At 42.3% G+C, this 19,115-nt stretch overlaps 1 protein-coding gene across 1 annotated transcript in view; it reads right to left on the minus strand.

Moving 5' to 3' along the window:
* Positions 1 to 19,115, minus strand: part of LOC141114176 (integrin alpha-IIb-like) — a 162,022-nt gene that overhangs the window by 61,659 nt on the left and 81,248 nt on the right. The window contains exons 11-12 of the mRNA XM_073607709.1: positions 5,455 to 5,507; positions 3,774 to 3,982 (exon numbers count right to left, since the gene is read on the minus strand). Coding sequence (XP_073463810.1) covers positions 3,774 to 3,982; positions 5,455 to 5,507 — 262 coding nt within the window. The remainder of the gene's footprint in view (positions 1 to 3,773; positions 3,983 to 5,454; positions 5,508 to 19,115) is intronic.

Consider the following 19,115-nt stretch of genomic DNA (forward strand, 5'->3'; position numbering starts at 1 on the left):
TATCTTTTTTTGGCACAGATTGTTGTTGTTTTATTGAGTTAATGTTTTATTGTTACCATTGTTTGCTTTTCAGGTACACCATTCAGCTGCAGCACTGATTTAATTATCTTGACAGCAACAGCGTTTGCTCTCACGATACGTATATCAGCGACTCCAGCACTGTAGGAGGTGATTTCACCACCATAGTTAAAAAAAAAAATGGTGCATGTATCCCCAAAACAGAAGTGGGTGGATGGGGTATTCTAATGGTGGGCATACCCAACAATCAATCTCTTTTTTCGTTCAGCCCACAGGCTGCATAAAAAAAAGAACATTACAATATATGCCCAACAGGGACCAGCAAAGTACTGGTATGTTGCTGGACTTTGAGTGGTTGTACCAGAATGATGCCTGCAGGTTTAGGTATCATCTTGGTATCGTTCTTTTCATCCAGCGGACGGGTTTCATGTAAAAGCAATCCTAGCGGCTAATTAGCCGCTAGACTGCTTTCACAAGCAGTGGGAGAGAACATCCCGCGCCATCTTCCATGGTTTTTTCGGGCTCTCCTGTCCCAATGGGGAACCTGAGAATGCAGCTGGTGGTTCCGCCAACTGACCATAGAGCTGATCGAAAGACCAGAATGGCTCCAATCATCTCTATGGCCTACGAAACCAGAAGCTATGAGCATTTCATGACTTTGGTTTCGCCGGATATAAACATCGCCATTGGGAAAGCATCTGATCATTGGAAAAGCATCTGATCACACCGATCTTGGTGTGGTCAGATGCTTTGAGGGTAGAGGAGAGATCTAGAGTCTAATAGACCCCAATTTTTTTTTTTTAAAGAGTACCTGTCATTACTTATTGGGGATATTTACATTCCCTGTGATAACAATAAAAATGATAGAAAAAATAAAACATTTAAGGAACAGTGTAAAAATAAAATAATAAAAAAAGCAAAATAAATAATAATAATAAAAAAAAAAATAAATAATAATAATAAAAAAAAAAAAAGCACCCCTGTTCCCCCATGCTTGCGCGCAAAGGTGAACGCAAGCGTCGATCTCGTGTCATATGTAAACAGCAATTGCACTATGCATGTGAGGTATCACCGCAAATGTCAGATCGAGAGCAGTAATTTTAGCAGTAGACCTCCTCTGTAAATCTAAAGTGGTAACCTGTAAAGGCTTTTAAAAATGTATGTAGATTGTCGCCACTGCACGGTTGTGCGCAATTTTAAAGCATGTAATGTTTGGTATCTATGTACTCGTCATAAGATCATCTTTTACATTTTACCAAACATTTGGGCAATATAGTGTGTTTTAGTGCATTAAAATGAAAAAAAGTGTTTTTTTTTCCCAAAAACTTGCATTTGAAAAATCACTGCGCAAATACTGTGTGAAAAAAAAATTGCAATGCCCGCCATTTTAATCTGTGGGGCCTTTTCTTTTAAAAAAATATACATTGTTTGGGGATTCAAAGTAATTTTCTAGCAAAAAAAAATATTTTTTCATGTCAACAAAAAATGTCATACAGGGCTTTGTCTTCAAGTGGTTAGAAGAGTGAGTGATGTGTGGCATAAGCTTCTAATGTTGTGCATAAAATAACAGTTCAAAACCCCTCCAAATTACCCAATTTTGGAAAGTAGACACCCCAAGCTATTTGCTGAGAGGCATGTCGAGTCCATGGAATATTTTATATTTTGCCACAAGTTTCAGGAAAATGACAATTTTTTTTTACAAAAGTTGTCACTAAATTATATATCGCTCACACATGACATGGGTATATGTAGAATTACTCCCCAAAATACATTCTGCTGCTTCTCCTGAGTATGGGGATACCACATGTGTGGGACTTTTTGGGAGCCTAGCCGTGTACAGGACCCCGAAAACTAATCCCCCGGACCCCAATCAACTAATTCAGGATTTCTAAGGGCGTGAAATTATGATTTTACTCCTCACTACCCATCACAGTTTTGGAGGCCCTGAAATGTCAAGATAGCACCACCCCCCCCCCAAATGACCCCATTTTGGAAATTGGACACCCCAAGGTATTTGCTAAGAGGCATGGTGAGTATTTTGCAGCTCTCATTTGTTTTTGAAAATAAAGAAAGAAAAAAATATATATTTTTTTCTTTTTTCAATTTTCAAAACTTTGTGACAAAAAGCGAGATCTGCAAAATACTCACCATGCCTCTTAGCAAATACCTAAATATTATATAGTGGCAACTTTGTGGAAAAAATAAAATAAATCTGTAATTTTCCTGAAACTTGTGGCAAAATAAAAAATATTCCAGGGACTCAATATGCCTCACAGCAAATAGCTTGGGGTGTCTACTTTGCAAAATGGGGTCATTTGGGGGGGGGGGGGGGGGGTTGTGCTATCTTGGCATATCATGGCCTCTGAAACTGTGATAGGTATCCCTGTACTCAGGAGAAGCAGCAGAATGCATTTTGGGGTGTAATTTCACATATGCCCATGAGCAATATATAATTTCAGTGACAACTTTGTGTAATTTTTTTTTTTTTTGTCATTTTTCAATCACTTGTGGCAAAAAATTATAATTTTCAATGCGCTAAACATGCTTTTCAGCAAATTCCTTGGGGTGTCTACTTTCCAAAATGGGGTAATTTGGGGGGTTTTGTACTGCCCTGCTATTATAGCACCTGAAGAAATGAGATAGGCAGTCAAAAACTAAAAGCTGCGTACATTCCAGAAAATGTACCCTAGTTTGTAGATGCTATAACTTTTGCGCAAACCAATAAATTTACGCTTATTGAATTTTTTTTTACCCAAGACCCCGAGACATGTGGCTGAATGCATTTCGGCCTAAATGTATGACTAAAATTGGGTTTATTGTATTTTTTTTATTCTTATTATTCTTTTTTTTCAAAATTTTCAGTCTTTTTTAGTTTATATCGCAAAAAATTAAAACCGCAGAGGTGATCAAATACCACCAAAAGAAAGCTCTATTTGTGGGAAAAAAAGGACGCACATTTCGTTTGGGTACAGCATTGCATTACCGTGCAGTTACCAGTTAAAACGATGCAGTGCCAAATTGTAAAAAGTGCTCTGGTCAGGAAGGGGGTAAAATCTTCCAGGGCTGAAGTGGTTATTAATTCAATATCTAAACATTTAACATCTAGGGTGGTGCTTCAGTCTTAGATTGACTCAAGTTGCAAACCAAAGAAACAATGGAAACCCCACTGGCGTGGAGAAGCTGCCAGCCCAGAATCCAGATACTTTGTCCTGGATACCATAACTCCTTTAGCAATAGGATAACCCTAGACTCCCAGCACAATTTTCCATTTCTTCCAAACTGAACTAATTGTAGCTTCTTATATCACTATATAATTATGGAGTGGATTTCAAGCTCCAGCCACCACCACAGCCTTCACAAGGTGTCCTACTCTCCTTCTGCATATTTATTTGACCTTTAAATAATTATGAAGAATGAAGCAGAGATTATCATTGATTTAGATATAAGACGACTGAGGTTAGTCAACTAAACACTAGATTTCTAAATTTGCCAAAAATGTTCAATATGGACCAACCCTTAAAAGGACGTCAAGCTCCTTTAAAGGAATATAAAGGATTTTTTATTTTTTCTTCTTCTGGTTTAACTAATGGTTGGGGATTAGGATGCAAGCTTTTATTTTATATCTAAAGATTTATATTTTCTTATGGTTGGATTTAATGGACATGTGTCTCTTTCCAATCTAGCTTTATTATTATCTTAGAATAAAGTGTTGGTTTTTTTTTTGAGATTACACACAAATAAGTGTTGCTTAATACCATTGTAACCATCTTGATCCAGGTCTCCTAGAGGAGCAATGGATGCACCAAAACGTCCATACACACGATTCCCCCTGAGAATCTGAGGGTTCCTGTTCATAATCCTGGGGCTCTTCTGCAGATATATGTAGACTTGCCCAACTTCCAGGAACTTTCCACCTGACTTGCGCTCCATGAAAAGGGGAGCTCCCACCAGTAGATCATCAAGCCTGCAAGTAAACATATAGAATAGACGTTAACAAGGGAGAAGAGCTTTTGTACAGTAGCTGTCATTCTGAGATCAAAGATCAGCTATACACTATATTGCCAAAAGTATTGAGTCACCTGCTTTTACACGCACATGAACTTTAATGGCATCCCAGTCTTCATCCGTAGGGTTCAATATCGAGTTGGCCCACCCTTTGCTGTTATAACAGCTTCAACTCTTCTGAGAAGGCTGTCCACAAGGTTTAGGAGTGTGTCTATGGGAATGTTTGACCATTCTTGCAGAAGCGCATTTGTGAGGTCAGGTACTGAGGTTGGAGAGAAGGCCTGGCTTGCAGTCTGCGCTCAAATTCATCCCAAAGGTGTTCTATCAGGTTCTATCAGGTTCTGTTCTTTTTTTGTTCTATCAGAGGTCAGGACTCTGTGCAGGCCAGTCAAGTTCCCCCACCCCAAACTCACTCATCCATGTCTTTATGGACCTTGCTTTATGCACTGGTCCAATTCATTTGGTGGAGGGGGGATTATGGTGTGGCGCTTTTTTTCAGGGGTTGGGCTTGTCCCCTTATTTCCAGTCATGGGAACTCTTAAGGCATCAGCATACCAAGACATTTTGGACAATTTCATGCTCCCAAATTTGTGGAAACAGTTTGGGGTTGGCCATTCCTGTTCCAACATGATTGCGCACCAGTGCACAAAGCAAGGTCCATAAAGACATGGATGAGCGAGTTTGGGGTGCAGGAACTTGACCTGACCTCAACCTGATAGAACACCTTTGGGATGAACTAAAGCGGAAACTACGAGCCAGGCCTTCTCGTCCACATCAGTGCCTCACCTCACAAATGTGCTTCTGGAAGAATGGTCAAACATTCCCATAGACACACTCCGAAACCTTGTGGACAACCTTCCCAGAAGAGTTGAAGCTGTTATAGCCGCAAAGGATGGGCCAACTCAATATTGAACCCATTAAAATTCATGTACGTGTAAAGGCAGCCCAATACTTTTGGTAATATAGTGTATCAATATATTCTTACTCCGCTATCATTAAAGTTCAAATCCTTCTCAGCTACCGTTAAATTAACATTAAACCTGTTTTTGTCTGAATTCCAACACAGAAAATACTGATATATCAGGACCAAAAGCTTGGTTCGGCATCCATTTGAATAAAGTTTATACTCTAATAAAGTAATCCTCAACCAATGGCTCGGGACCCAAATGTACCCAGCAATTACCTTTGAGTTTGGATCCCTGTTCTCACAAATGTCAAGTCAAGTAGGGTTTGTCTAACAAATCATTTTATATTATTACCATAATACAATTCAAAACACATTATTATCTCAAAGCTACTGAAAGCCTATTTCTTAAACTATGTATTATAACAGAGAGGTTTTCTTGACACTGAATCTATAGAAAATCAGATTATAACACTAGATGGCTCTACATTCAAGTGAAATTGTATTTTGCAACAAATGAGACTCACCCATCTCCGTTTATATCTGTAACAGCTACTGAATGGCCAAAATAGGAGGCGATCTGCAGAAAACACAATATGAAGACTGAATAACACGTTATATGTTTGGATGTGCCATTAAAAGAGGGAGTTTCAATCAAATAAAGAGAACTTGTTATTTTTAAGCAGCTGTAATTTCCTATGTAACTGTCTTTTAAATCAAATCACTGCTGCCATTACTGAGGCCATCTGGCCACATATACACTATGGCCCCAGGAGGTGTGGTGTATATAATGTCCGCTACTTACCTGCAAAATCACTTTTACTTTGTACAGTTTTGGCTCTGTCCCTGCCGCTCATGGAATACGGCCATGTCTATCTGAAGGGTAAAGTTTTTTTTTTTCTATTCTTGAAATTAATTTTCTAGGGGGTCCTAAAACTGCTTGACCATGCTAGGCTATCTAAATATACTCATGCTCCAGCCTCAAATGATGGTTTAACCACTTCCCGCCCGCCGGCCGTCAAATGACAGCTAGGCAGCACGCCTCTCGTTCTGGGTGGACGGCCCTCCAGAACAACCGCTCTCGCGACGATCGGTGGTGTGTCAGTTTGACACACCTCTACACCGATCTCGGTAAAGAGCCTCTGATGGAGGCTCTTTACCACGTGATCAGCCGTGTCCAATCATGGCTGATCACGATGATGTAAGCAGGAAGAGCCGTTGATCGGCTTTTCCTCACTCACGTTTGACAGACGTGAGTAGAGGAGAGCTGATCAGCAGATCTCCTGACAGTGGGGTCTGTACTGATTGTTTGCCCAGGAGCACCAGGATGCCGCCAGGACCACCAGGGGTTGCCACCACACTGGACCACCAAGGATGCCACCCTAGACCACCAGGGAAATGGCAATCAGTGCCCAGGCAGCTGCCAATCAGTGCCCATCCCCAATGCCTGCCAGTGCCATCAGTGATGCCTATCAATGCCATCTATCAGTGCCACGTATCAGTCCCCAGCAGTGCCGCCAATCAGTGCCCAGCAGTGCTGCCTATCAGTTCCACCCATAAGTACCCATCAGTGCAGCCTTTCAGTGCCCATCAGTGTCGCCTATAAGTGCACATCAGTGCCCACCAGTGCCACCCATGAGTGCCCATCAGTGCCGCCTATCAATGCCCATCAGTTCTGCATATCAGTGCCGCCTATCAGTGCCCATCATCAATGCCCGTCAGGGCCCATCAGTGCCACCTCATTGGTGTCGCCTTATCAGTGCCCATCAGTGCCGCCTTATCAGTGCCCATCAGTGAAGGAGAAAACTTACTTATTTACAAAATTTTATAACAAAAGAAAAACTTTTTTTTTTTTTTTTTTTAATTTTATGTCAAAATTTTTTTAGCAGAAAATAAAAAAACGCAGAGGTTATCAAATACCACCAAAAGAAAGCTCTATTTGTGGGAACAAAATGATAAAAATTCTGTTTGGATATAGTGTAGCATGACCGTGCAATTGTCATTTAAACAGCGACAGCGCTGAAAGCTGAAAATTGGGCAAGAAGGGGGTGTAAGTGCCTGGTATTGAAGTAGTTAAAGAAACCCCTGATTTCCCTGTTTTTTATAATCCACCACCAGCAATTTATTTTTTTTTTTTTTTTATTGTATCAGTTTTTAGTGGATAAGAATCTCTGTAAGGTTGATAAGATTCTCTTCACTTGGTTTTAAAGTGTGAGCGGGCCACTAGAGAGGCAAGGAGAGCAGAATGGGTGGACTACACAGCAACCACGTAGGGACCGACAAAAAAACAAAAAAAGTCCCCTTCTAAACAGCTGCAACAACCCAATAAGAACAAGTAAGAAAACTATTAAAAGCAAATATCAAGAGCCTCCCGGATGCTCAGAGATACTATAGGGCTATAGTCCTACAAAGGATACTAAACTGGCGCTTCCATACTCAATCCAAAGTGTGGGTATCCCTAGAAAAATATATGGCAGGAAGAAACCTGACCTACGCCCCGTAGCTAGCGCAGGGGGCCGTCTGCCTTTACTTCACCGTTAACGGCCCAACTTTTGAAATCTTGGGACCGACTCAATGCCATGTACAGTGACAGTGCCTTGAAAAAGTTTTCATACCCCTTGAACTTTCCACATTTTGTCATGTTACAACCAAGAACGTAAATGTATTTCTACTGGGATTTTATGTGATAGACCAACACAAAGTGTTACAGAATTGTGAAGTGGAATGAAAATGATAAATGGTTTTTAATTTTTTTTACAAATAAATATCTGAAAAGTGTGGCGTGTATTTATATTCATCCCCCCTGAGTCAATACTTTGTAGAACCACCTTTCACTGCAATTACAGCTGCAAGTCTTTTTGGGGATGTCTCTACCAGTTTTGCACATCTAGAGAGTGACATTTTTGCCCATTCTTCTTTGCAAAATAGCTCAAGCTCTGTCAGATTGGATGGAGAGCGTCTGTGAACAGCAATTTTCAAGTCTTGCCACAGATTCCTAATTGGATTTAGGTCTGGACTTTGACTGGGCCATTCTAATGCCGCGTACACACGGTCGGATTTTCCGATGGAAAATGTGCGATCGGAGCGTGTTGTCGGAAATTCCGACCGTGTGTGTGCTCCATCGGACTTTTTCCATCGGATTTTCCGACACACAAAGTTTAAGAGCAGGCTATAAAATTTTCCGACATCAAAATCTAATCGCGTCAATTCCGACCGTGTAGAGGCATTAATCTCGTGATTCCACATCCATGCAGGAGGGACAGACTTGTTTCATTTAAGGTGGAACATTGGGACATTGGTCCCTAGGCTATTCAGCTTTATAACAGTGCCTTTGATGAACAATCTGGTCTCATCTCACATTGGCTCATAATTGGAGCACTCTTTGTGAGACTATGCAGGTACCACCCACTCAGACAACACACTAATTATCCAAAATTCTCACTAATGGTGAGGTGTGCAGTGTCAATATAAACCTACTGGTCCTTCACACGGATCTTTGACACTGAATGACTACACCAGAATGTATTTTGAACAATAAACTTTCTGAACCCTGGGCCCCTGAAGAAGGTTTTGGAACACCTGATACCGGAAACACGTCGGGCATTTGGGCATTTATATTGTATGCGTTTTCACTTAATACATTGGTTTGTCTTATGTAGCACATAATGTGCATTTTTTCATATATGCGATCTTTTGTATTTGCATTTTAATATATTATATTAACCAACTCAATACAGTGCATTTTAACCCCCTTCCTGCCCAAGCCATTTTTCAGCTTTCAGTGCTGTCACACTTTGAATGACAATTGCGCGGTCATACAACACTGTACCCAAATGAAATTTTTATTATTTTTTTCCCCACAAATAGAGCATTATTTTGGTGGTATTTGATCACATATGCGTTTTTTATTTTTTGCGCTATAAACAAAAGAAGAGGGACAAGTTTGAAAAAAACACAATATTTTTTACTTTTTGTTATAATAAATATCAATTTTTTTTTTAAACAAATTTTTTCCTCATTTTAGGCCGATACTTATTCTTCTACAAATTTATGGTAAAAAAAAAAAAAAAAATCGCAATAAGCGTATATTGATTGGTTTGCACAAAAGTCTACAAAATAGGGGATAGATTTATAGCATTTTTTTTTTTACTAGTCATGGCGGCAATCTGCGATTTTTATTGTGGCTGCGATATTGTGGCAGACACATCGGACACTTTTGACACATTTTTGGGACCATTCACATTTATACAGCAATCCGTGCTATAAAAATGCATTGATTACTGTGTAAATGTGACTGGCAGTGAAGGGGTTAACACTAGGGGGTGATGGAGGGGTTAACTGTGTTCCTAGGGAATGTTTCTAATTGAAGGGGGTGGGGACTCACAAGGGGAGGAGACCGATCTGTGTTGCTCTGTACCCGGGCACGCGCATCGGGTGCCCAGTGACACAGCGGGCATGCGCGATTGCCGTCGGCGGCGCGCGAGCGCCCCCTGGTGGGTAGGGAGGGCGAGGGCATCATATGACACCCTCCCAGAACAAGAGCCGCACTGCCTCGCCGTCATATGACAGCAGGCGGGCGGCAAGCGGTTAAAGAATAATTTTTATTTAACCTTGGAGTTGGTGGTCCATTTAAAGTCCCAACTAGGGGGCATATACTTCTATTTCTATTGAAAGGGATGGGACCACCATACTCTAGATGAGATGATGGGAGCCTCCTTCTTGTTCAGAAGAAATTCCGAGACGGAACAGCTCGGTCTGGTAAAATTAGCGTTTGGAATGGATAGAGCACTTTCGTCAGGCTGCAATGTTTCAAATTGTTTAATACAGCGCACTCTCTTCTTCTTTATAATGCAGGAAGAACTAAGTAGTTTTGCTGCTGATATTCACACAGACTTCTCACAAACTTCTTTCTTTCTTTTTTATCGTGATTCCCTCAATATATGATTTGTCACATCTGACCAAAAATCTATATAATTTTGTTTTGTGTTTTTTTTTTTTTTTTCAAGCCTGATGTGATTTTTTTTTTTTTTTGGTTTGTATTTTTTTCAAGGCTGATCTTGTTATTTTTTTTTTTTTTTATTTAACATCCAGAATATTTTTGTGTGTGTTTTGTGTGTCAAGTTAGCACAACACCATTATTATCTTGTATTATTTAATCATAAGGAGATTGCTTGGTGTTGGTGTCTCTTGTTAATTTCACATTGTATTTTTGAAATGTACCTGCCTCCTCACACACAAACTGTCCTTTTTGAAGGAAAACACACATAGGCAATTATAATTGAAACAAAAATTCCTTTATTAAGGGCTCAGAACCAAAGAGGGAGGCAACACTGGAGAAACAGCAGAAATTGGCGAAGCCTTGGACCCCCAGGGCACACATCAATTATTTGACAGCAAAATTGGTGGCCTGAGGAGTCCTTATCTAAGGGAGTGCAGTCTGGTCCAGAAGTTTTAGAGATCGGGAAAGCAGCAGATGACATCTGTGTTCCTAGGCTGTGGTACTACAAGAGGCTGCATATTTTGCCAGACCAGACTGAACCCAGGTCATCACTCTCTGGTCTTCCTTCCACGCTTCCTTCTCGGCTGTGGCTCTGGTGTTGGAGGTGTGGCAGGAGGATGAAGTAGGACCTGGAGGAGGAGGAGGACCTGGAGGAGGAGGAGGACTATGGGTGAGGTGACAGATGTGGGTTGCACATGTGAGTTGGCCCCTCAACCCCTTATTTAGAGCTTCCAAAATTAAGAACTCACGCAGGAGTCGTTGGCCCTCCTCCATCTGCATCATTTTGCATGCAGTTATGCAGCAAAGTCCTCCTCCACACTGTGGGGTGTTCTGAGGGCCTCAGTAGCCTTCCAAAATAGGCCCATGGTAACCTCCTCCAGGTTACTCCTCTTCCTGCCACTTTGTCTTTGAAGGCGGAGGGTAGGGACCTGGCCCGGCCACCTCCTGGCTGAGACTTCCCTGTGTATGAAAAAGGGACATGATTTTAGTTTTTGCATCATCAATCACAATCATAAATTAGTACTCCAAACTAACATCTATTTAACATCATTGATTGGACAACCAGAAATATTTAGAAGAATGCTATACCTGGCTCAATCTGGGCTCCTCCACATGTTGCTGCCTGGAAGGCCCAGGTTGGGCGTCAGAAGCCCCAGCTGAGGGGGAAGGAAGCGTGGAAGGAAGAGTGGAGAGTGCTGGCCTGGGTTCAGTCTGACCTGCCAGAAAATGCAGCCTGTCATAGTACCACAGCCTGGGGACATAAATGTCATCTGCTGCTCCTGATCTCTGGGAATCCTGGACCTTCTTGTGCTCCCTTAAATAAGTGCTCCTCAGGCCACCAATTAGAACCTTCAAAAAGGTGATGTCTGCCGTGGGGATCACCAACTTCACAAATTGCATCAAATTATCCAGCGCTGCCTTCCTCTTTGTTTGGTTCTTATATTCAGGGTGGTTTATCTGCCACAGACAAGGCAGCTCCCTGAACATATCTATGAAGATTGGCATAAAGTCCTGATCCTTCAAGGTATCCATTTTCACTGCAAGACACAACTCAAGACAAACTCTAATGTCAGCCTAAAGTCTTCTAAACTTGTGCAAATACAGGCCTCAATCTAGAAGCAGTATAGGCCCAATGTTAAATCTTACCTTCGCTATCACGATCGGCGCCTCCGTTACTCCTTCCTCCGCTCACAGATCATACATGCTATGCACGCCTGTTACGCTTTATAGACACTGCGCATGCGTGAAACTCCACCCGCCCCTGACGTTCTTTCTAGTCTATTCCCCGCCCCTTCTCGTTCGGCGCAGTGGGGGAAGAGCACATGGCGGAGACACAGCAGGTGTCAGATAATTACACCAACGAGGAGGAGGAGGAGGAGGAGGAAAGCCCGGAGCCTGAAACGTCCCGATCCAGAAGGAGACGATTTAAGGCATCAAATATGTCCTTTGGGGAGATGTTGGAGATGGTGGACATCCTGAAGAAGGCCGACTATGACGGGAAGTATGGACCTTACCCCAACCCCAATGTCAGAAAGGCCAAGATCATGGCGAAAGTGGTCAAAAGTCTGCACCGTAATTTTGGGGTACGACGATCGAAAGATCAGCTCAGGAAGCGGTGGTCGGACCTGAAATTAAGGGAGCATGAGCAGTACAGAAGGATCCGGAGAGTGCTGCAAAAAAGTAAGTAGTTGTGCTGTGTTCCTATTCTTTATGTTTATTACGTTCGTGCTGCTCCATGTGCTTTTCTTTACTGTTATACAGTTTAAAATGGCAACTTTCATGTTCATGGGCACATTATTCGTTCGTATGAAACATTGTTCGTTCGGCCTAGAACACACCATTGTTTTGGCCATATGCATTTTCAAACATTTTTTATGGCCTACTTGTCTGAAAATAATTTGGTTGTGTAGATGGGATTGTAACTAGAATGAAATGCAAACTAGATTCTGTGTAAGGAGAGGACACTCAACAGCAGTTTTCACATCTGGACACTGGAGCACTAGTGTGGGACAAAAGAACACCCTTTTTATTAGGGGGCTCACACAGGTGCTCCAGTGTATACTATAGGGGGGTCTCCATCTGTGAAGCTTGTACAAAACAGGTAAGTATTCAAGCTTGACAAAGGATAATAACGTTTCAACATCTTGGAAGTCTGCCAAAATAGACAATTGTACCCCACTTCCAAGCAATGTTTCATATTTATAGTTCTGCCATCAAATATCTGTGTGCTAAGTATACCTATTTTTTTACATAGGGGATAAAAGACTCGGAGGACACCCCTCATCCAAGGAGACCACAGAGCCCCCACCTCTGGAAGAAGGGGAAATCCACCCAAGCCAAGCAGAGCAGGAGGAAGAAGACGTGATGGAAATTGTCACCACAACAGGTGAGTGTCTGCGACCACAGGCTCAGGTAAGAGATGGATGGCGGCAGATTTATAATACATGGTATGTTTTTGTTTCTATTTTTTTAGGTGATCGTGATGTTGTGGATCCAGGGCATTTCACCTCTGAAAGTGTACAGATCCTGATCGGGGAGATCATGGGGTGTAATAGGGACTTGGAAAATATCCTGAAAAACATCAATGATGTTCAAAAAAAATGAAGAACATCATTGATGTTTTAGGGAGAGTTTATAACCCCTCCAAATCCCTTTGGTTTTTTGTGAGCTAAAAATTTTTACAATTTTTTGACATATTTGCGAAAAGCCAAATTTTGAAGATGCACACAGTGTATCAACATGTGCTATCTGCCATCATGGGAGATCAATGCACGCGTTTTGCGGGTGCAACCCCTTCCTCAATAATAAAGTAGCTGTGAGGAAGGGGTTGCACCCCAAAAACACGTCCCTTGATCCCCCATGATGGCAGGTAGCACATGTTGACATTCGGCAATTTGTGTGCATCTTCAAAATTTGGCTTTTCCTGGAGTGACTTCACCCCATCTGAACGCAATATCAAACACAGTTTGTAAATACTCATGTCTGATATTGCCTTCAAGTTCTACCAAATGTGAACTTTGTAAGTTTAAGATTTGTGTCTTTCTTGTTGGTTTTAAACATGCCTGTTTTATCTTAAATGGACATTTCTACTTTTTCTAATGTGACCCCAAAAATTGTTATACAACAAACATGTTGGTTTGTTTTAACCCCTTCCCGCCGACCGTACGCAGATATGCATACTCGGCTTTCCAGGGTTATACCGGGATGATGCCCGCAGCTGCAGGCATCATCCCGGTACAGTTGTTTACAGCGTTGGCTACCCGTGTATAACAACCGATGCGGCTAAAAGCCGCTCGGCTGTTATACCGGAGGAGCGGGAGGGGACATCCCCCCCCTCCCGCCGCTGTTACCGGGCCTCCCGTGTGATCGGGAGGCCCGGTGTCCATTCGGCTGCCTTGGGCGGCTGGGGGCGGGCTGGAACGAAGCTGTGAGTGGCTTCGTTCCAGCCTTCTCGTTGTAAACGCGGAAGCGACGTCATGACGTCACTTCCCGTTTATTCGGCTGCCAATGGCGCCGAATTTAAAAAAGTATTTCGGCGATCTGAATGCTTTGAAGTGTAAAGGAGGGATCGGGGGTCTTTTAGACCCCCGATCCCTCCATAAAGAGTACCTGTCACCACCTATTACTGTCACAAGGGATGTTTACATTACTTGTGACAGCAATAAAAGTAAAAAAAAAAAAAATTTTTTTTAAACACAATTTATAAAGTACAAAAATAAATAAAATAAATAAAAAAAAAAAAAAAAAAAAAATCTTTAAAGTGCCCCTGTCCCCGCGAGCTCGCGCAGCGAAGAAAACGCATACGGAAGTCGCGCCCGCATATGTAAATGGTGTTCAAACCACACATGTGAGGTATCGCCGCGATCGTCAGAGCGAGAGCAATAATTCTAGCCCTAGACCTGTAGCTCAAACCTGGTAACCGTAAAAAATTTTTAAAGCGTCGCCTATGGAAATTCATAGGTACCGTAGTTCGTCGCCATTCCACGAGTGCGTGCAATTATAAAGGGTGATATGTTTGGTATCTATTTACTCGGCGTAACATCATCTTTCACATTATACAAAAAAATTGGGGTAACTTTACTGTTTGGATTTTTTAAAATTCATGAAAGTGTCACTTTTCCAAAAATTTGCATTTAAAACACCGCTGCACAAATACCGTGTGATATAAAATATTGCAACAATCGCCATTTTATTCTCTAGATTCTCTGCTAAAAAATATATATAATGTTTGGGGGTTCTAAGTAATTTTCTAGCAAAAAATACGGATTTTAACTTGTAAACACCAAATTTCAAAAATAGGCTTAGTCATGAAAGGGTTAAAAAACATTTCTAAATGCACATGTGATTGTGCTGTTATTAAAAAGATTGTTAATCAAGAATGTGTGGATTATTGTCTCAACGCTCCAACACTTTTGTTGTGCTCTAATTGGTGTTTTCAATGGGGGTTATTTACATAGTTACATAGTTACATAGTAGGTGAGGTTGAAAAAAGACACAAGTCCATCAAGTCCAACCTATGTGTGTGATTATGTGTCAGTATTACATTACATATCCCTGTATATTGCGGTCATTCAGGTGATTATCTAATAGTTTCTTGAAGCTATCAATGCTCCCCGCTGAGACCACCGCCTGTGGAAGGGAATTCCACATCCTTGCCGCTCTTACAGTAAAGAACCCTCTACGTAGTTTAAGGTTAAACCTCTTTTCTTCTAATTGTAATGAGTGGCCACGAGTCTTATTAAACTCTCTTCTGCGAAAAAGTTTTATCCCTATTGTGGGGTCACCAGCACAGTATTTGTAAATTGAAATCATATCCCCTCTCAAGCGTCTCTTCTCCAGAGAGAATAAGTTCAGTGCTCGCAACCTTTCCTCATAACTAAGATCCTCCAGACCCTTTATTAGCTTTGTTGCCCTTCTTTGTACTCGCTCCATTTCCAGTACGTCCCTCCTGAGGACTGGTGCCCAGAACTGGACAGCATACTCCAGGTGCGGCCGGACCAGAGTCTTGTAGAGCGGGAGAATTATCGTTTTATCTCTGCATTTGATCCCCCTTTTAATGCATGCCAATATTCTGTTTGCTTTATTAGCAGCAGCTTGGCATTGCATGCCATTGCTGAGCCTATCATCTACTAGGACCCCCAGGTCCTTTTCCATCCTAGATTCCCCCAGAGGTTCTCCCCCCAGTGTATAGATTGCATTCATATTTTTGCCACCCAAATGCATTATTTTACATTTTTCTACATTGAACCTCATTTGCTATGTAGTCGCCCACCCCATTAATTTGTTCAGGTCTTTTTGCAAGATTTCCACATCCTGCAGAGAAGTTATTGCCCTGCTTAGCTTAGTATCGTCTGCAAATACAGAGATTGAACTGTTTATCCCATCCTCCAGGTCGTTTATGAACAAATTAAATAGGATTGGTCCCAGCACAGAACCCTGGGGAACCCCACTACCCACCCCTGACCATTCTGAGTACTCCCCATTTATCACCACCCTCTGAACACGCCCTTGTAGCCAGTTTTCAATCCATGTACTCACCCTATGGTCCATGCCAACGCACCTTATTTTGTACAGTAAACGTTTATGGGGAACTGTGTCAAATGCTTTTGCAAAATCCAGATACACCACGTCTATGGGCCTTCCTTTATCTAGATGGCAACTCACCTCCTCATAGAAGGTTAATAGATTGGTTTGGCAAGAACGATTCTTCATGAATCCATGCTGATTACTGCTAATGATATCATTCTTATTACTAAAATCTTGTATATAGTCCCTTATCATCCCCTCCAAGAGTTTACATACTATTGATGTTAGGCTAACTGGTCTGTAATTCCCAGGGATGTTTTTTGGGCCCTTTTTAAATATTGGTGCTACATTGGCTTTTCTCCAATCAGCTGGTACCATTCCAGTCAATAGACTGTCTGTAAAAATTAGGAATAACGGTCTGGCAATCACCTGACTGAGTTCCCTAAGTACCCTCGGATGCAAGCCATCTGGTCCCGGTGATTTATTAATGTTAAGTTTCTCAAGTCTAATTTTAATTCCGTCCTCTGTTAACCATGTAGATGCTTCCTGTGTTGTGTCATGAGGATAAACACTGCAGTTTTGGTTACTGAAGCCCCCCGATTCACTCGTGAAGACTGAGGAGAAGAATAAATTCAATACCTTTGCCATCTCCCCATCCTTTGTAACCAGATGCCCTTCCTCATTCTTTATGGGGCCAATATGGTCTGTCCTCCCTTTTTTACTGTTTACATACTTAAAGAATTTCTTGGGATTTTTTTTGCTCTCCTCCGCTATGTGTCTTTCATGTTCTATCTTAGCCATCCTAATTGCACCCTTACATTTCTTATTGCATTCTTTATAAATTCTGAATACTGAGGATGATCCCTCAACCTTGTATTTTTTGAAGGCCTTCTCCTTTGCTTTTATATGCATTTTTACATTGGAGTTAAGCCATCCAGGATGTTTGTTCGCTCTTTTAAATTTATTACCCAATGGGATACATTGGCTAATGCCCTTATTTAATATGCTCTTAAAGCAAACCCATCTCTCCTCCGTATTCTTTGTTCCTAATATTTTATCCCAATTTATGCCTTTTAGCAAGATTTGTAGTTTAGGGAAGTTGGCTCTTTTGAAATTCAGTGTCTTTGTGTTCCCTTCATGTTTCCTATTTGTGTGATTTATACTGAAACTAATTGACCTGTGATCGCTGTTACCTAAATTGCCCCGTATTTCCACATCTGTTATCAGGTCTGTATTGTTGGTAATCACTAGATCTAGTAATGTTTTATTTCTAGTTGGTGCGTCTACCATCTGACCCATAAAATTGTCCTTCAAGACACTAAGGAACTGGCGAGCCTTAAATGAATGCGCGGTTCCCTCCGCCCAGTCTATGTCTGGATAATTAAAATCCCCCATTATGATAACACTTCCCATCCTTGCTGCTAATCCAATTTGTGATAGGAGATCCGTCTCCACTTCCTCCCTCAGGTTAGGGGGCCTATAGCATACTCCCAGTATTATTTTCCCCTTAGCTTCATCCCTTTGGAGCTCTACCCATAAAGATTCCACCTCCTCCCTAGCCCCCTCAGTGATGTCATCTCTCACATTCACTTGTACATTATTCTTGATATATAGGCATACCCCTCCCCCTTTTTTACCCTCTCTATCCTTGCGGTATAGGGTATACCCTTGAATGTTTGCCAGCCAATCATGAGAGCTGTTGAACCAGGTCTCTGAAATTCCCACAAAATCCAAATCCTCCTTGTACAACAGTATCTCTAGTTCACCCATCTTGTCCGCCATGCTCCTGGCATTGGTGAACATGCCACATAGTTTAGACCGGTCGCATATTGTCCTCGTATTGGGTGTTTCAAGATTGCAACTAGGACTTGCTACTATACTCACCTTGTGTTTTTGTGCTTTGGTTAACCTACCACTAATGCCCCCAATACTACCCTCTGGAATATCTTCCGCGCTGGCTATCACTGTCTCTGGACCCTCCCCCCCATCGCCTAGTTTAAAAACCCCTCTAACTTTTTGGCCATCTTCATTCCCAGCAGATCTGCACCCTCCTCATTTAGGTGCAGTCTGTCCCTTCTATAGTACCGGTTACCGACTGAGAAGTCGGCCCAGTCCTCCAGGAACCCAAACCCCTCCTTACTACACCAGCTCTTCAGCCACTTGTTTACTTCCCTAATCTCCCTCTGCCTTTCTGGTGTGGCTCGATGTACCGGTAGTATTCCTGAGAACACTACCTTGGAGGTCCTTTTCCTCAATTTAGCTCCTAAGTCCCTAAAATCGTTCTTTAGGACACTCCATCTGCCTCTGACTTTGTCATTTCTGCCAACGTGCACCATGACAGCCGGGTCTTCCCCAGGCCCTCCCAGTAATCTGTCCACAAGATCCATGATGTGCCGAACCCGAGCGCCCGGTAGACAACATACTGTTCGGCGCTTCAGGTCTTGGTTACAGATTGCCCCCTCTGTCCTTCTAAGAATTGAGTCCCCTACCACCAGAATCTGTCTTTCCTTTCCCTTTGCTGCCCCCCCACTCTCACTGGAGGAGTTCTTCCCCTGGCAGCTAGGAGAGTCCCTCATCTCCAGCAGTGCTGGTCCCTGACTGGTTTCACCAATGTCACTCAATGGAGCGTACTTATTGGGATGCTCCAGTCCTGGATCGGTCTCTCTGGCACTTCCCCCTCTACCCCTCCTGACTGTCACCCATCTCTTTGCTAGTGCCTGCACCTCTTGGTCTCCACCCGCCTCTGTGCTGGCCCCTGCCGGCACCTGCCGTGTACGTTCCTGGCTCACCTTTAGTATGGAGAGACTTCTCAGTGCTGACAGTTGCTTCCCCAGATTCAGAACCTGGGCTTCCAGGGAAACAATGTGCTTACATTTTGCACAGCAGTATTCGCCCTCGATCGGATGATCAAGGAACGCATACATGCGGCAAGATGTACAAAGAGTCGCCTCTCCACACCCGCCGGGCATCGTACCTATTAAATTTAGTGAGGATTTGGGGATTTTACCCTGTCCAAATTACCTAACAGCTAGCTTCCTGGCACTAATACTCAAGACAATACACAGGTACACGACAATATACAGGTACACAACAAGACAATACACAGGTACTCACAGACCTACGTGCACTCGCAATACACAAGTACTAACGATCCACACACAC

This window comes from Aquarana catesbeiana, linkage group LG12 (genome assembly GCF_042186555.1).
Source record: "Aquarana catesbeiana isolate 2022-GZ linkage group LG12, ASM4218655v1, whole genome shotgun sequence".
Taxonomy (NCBI): Eukaryota; Metazoa; Chordata; class Amphibia; order Anura; family Ranidae; genus Aquarana; species Aquarana catesbeiana.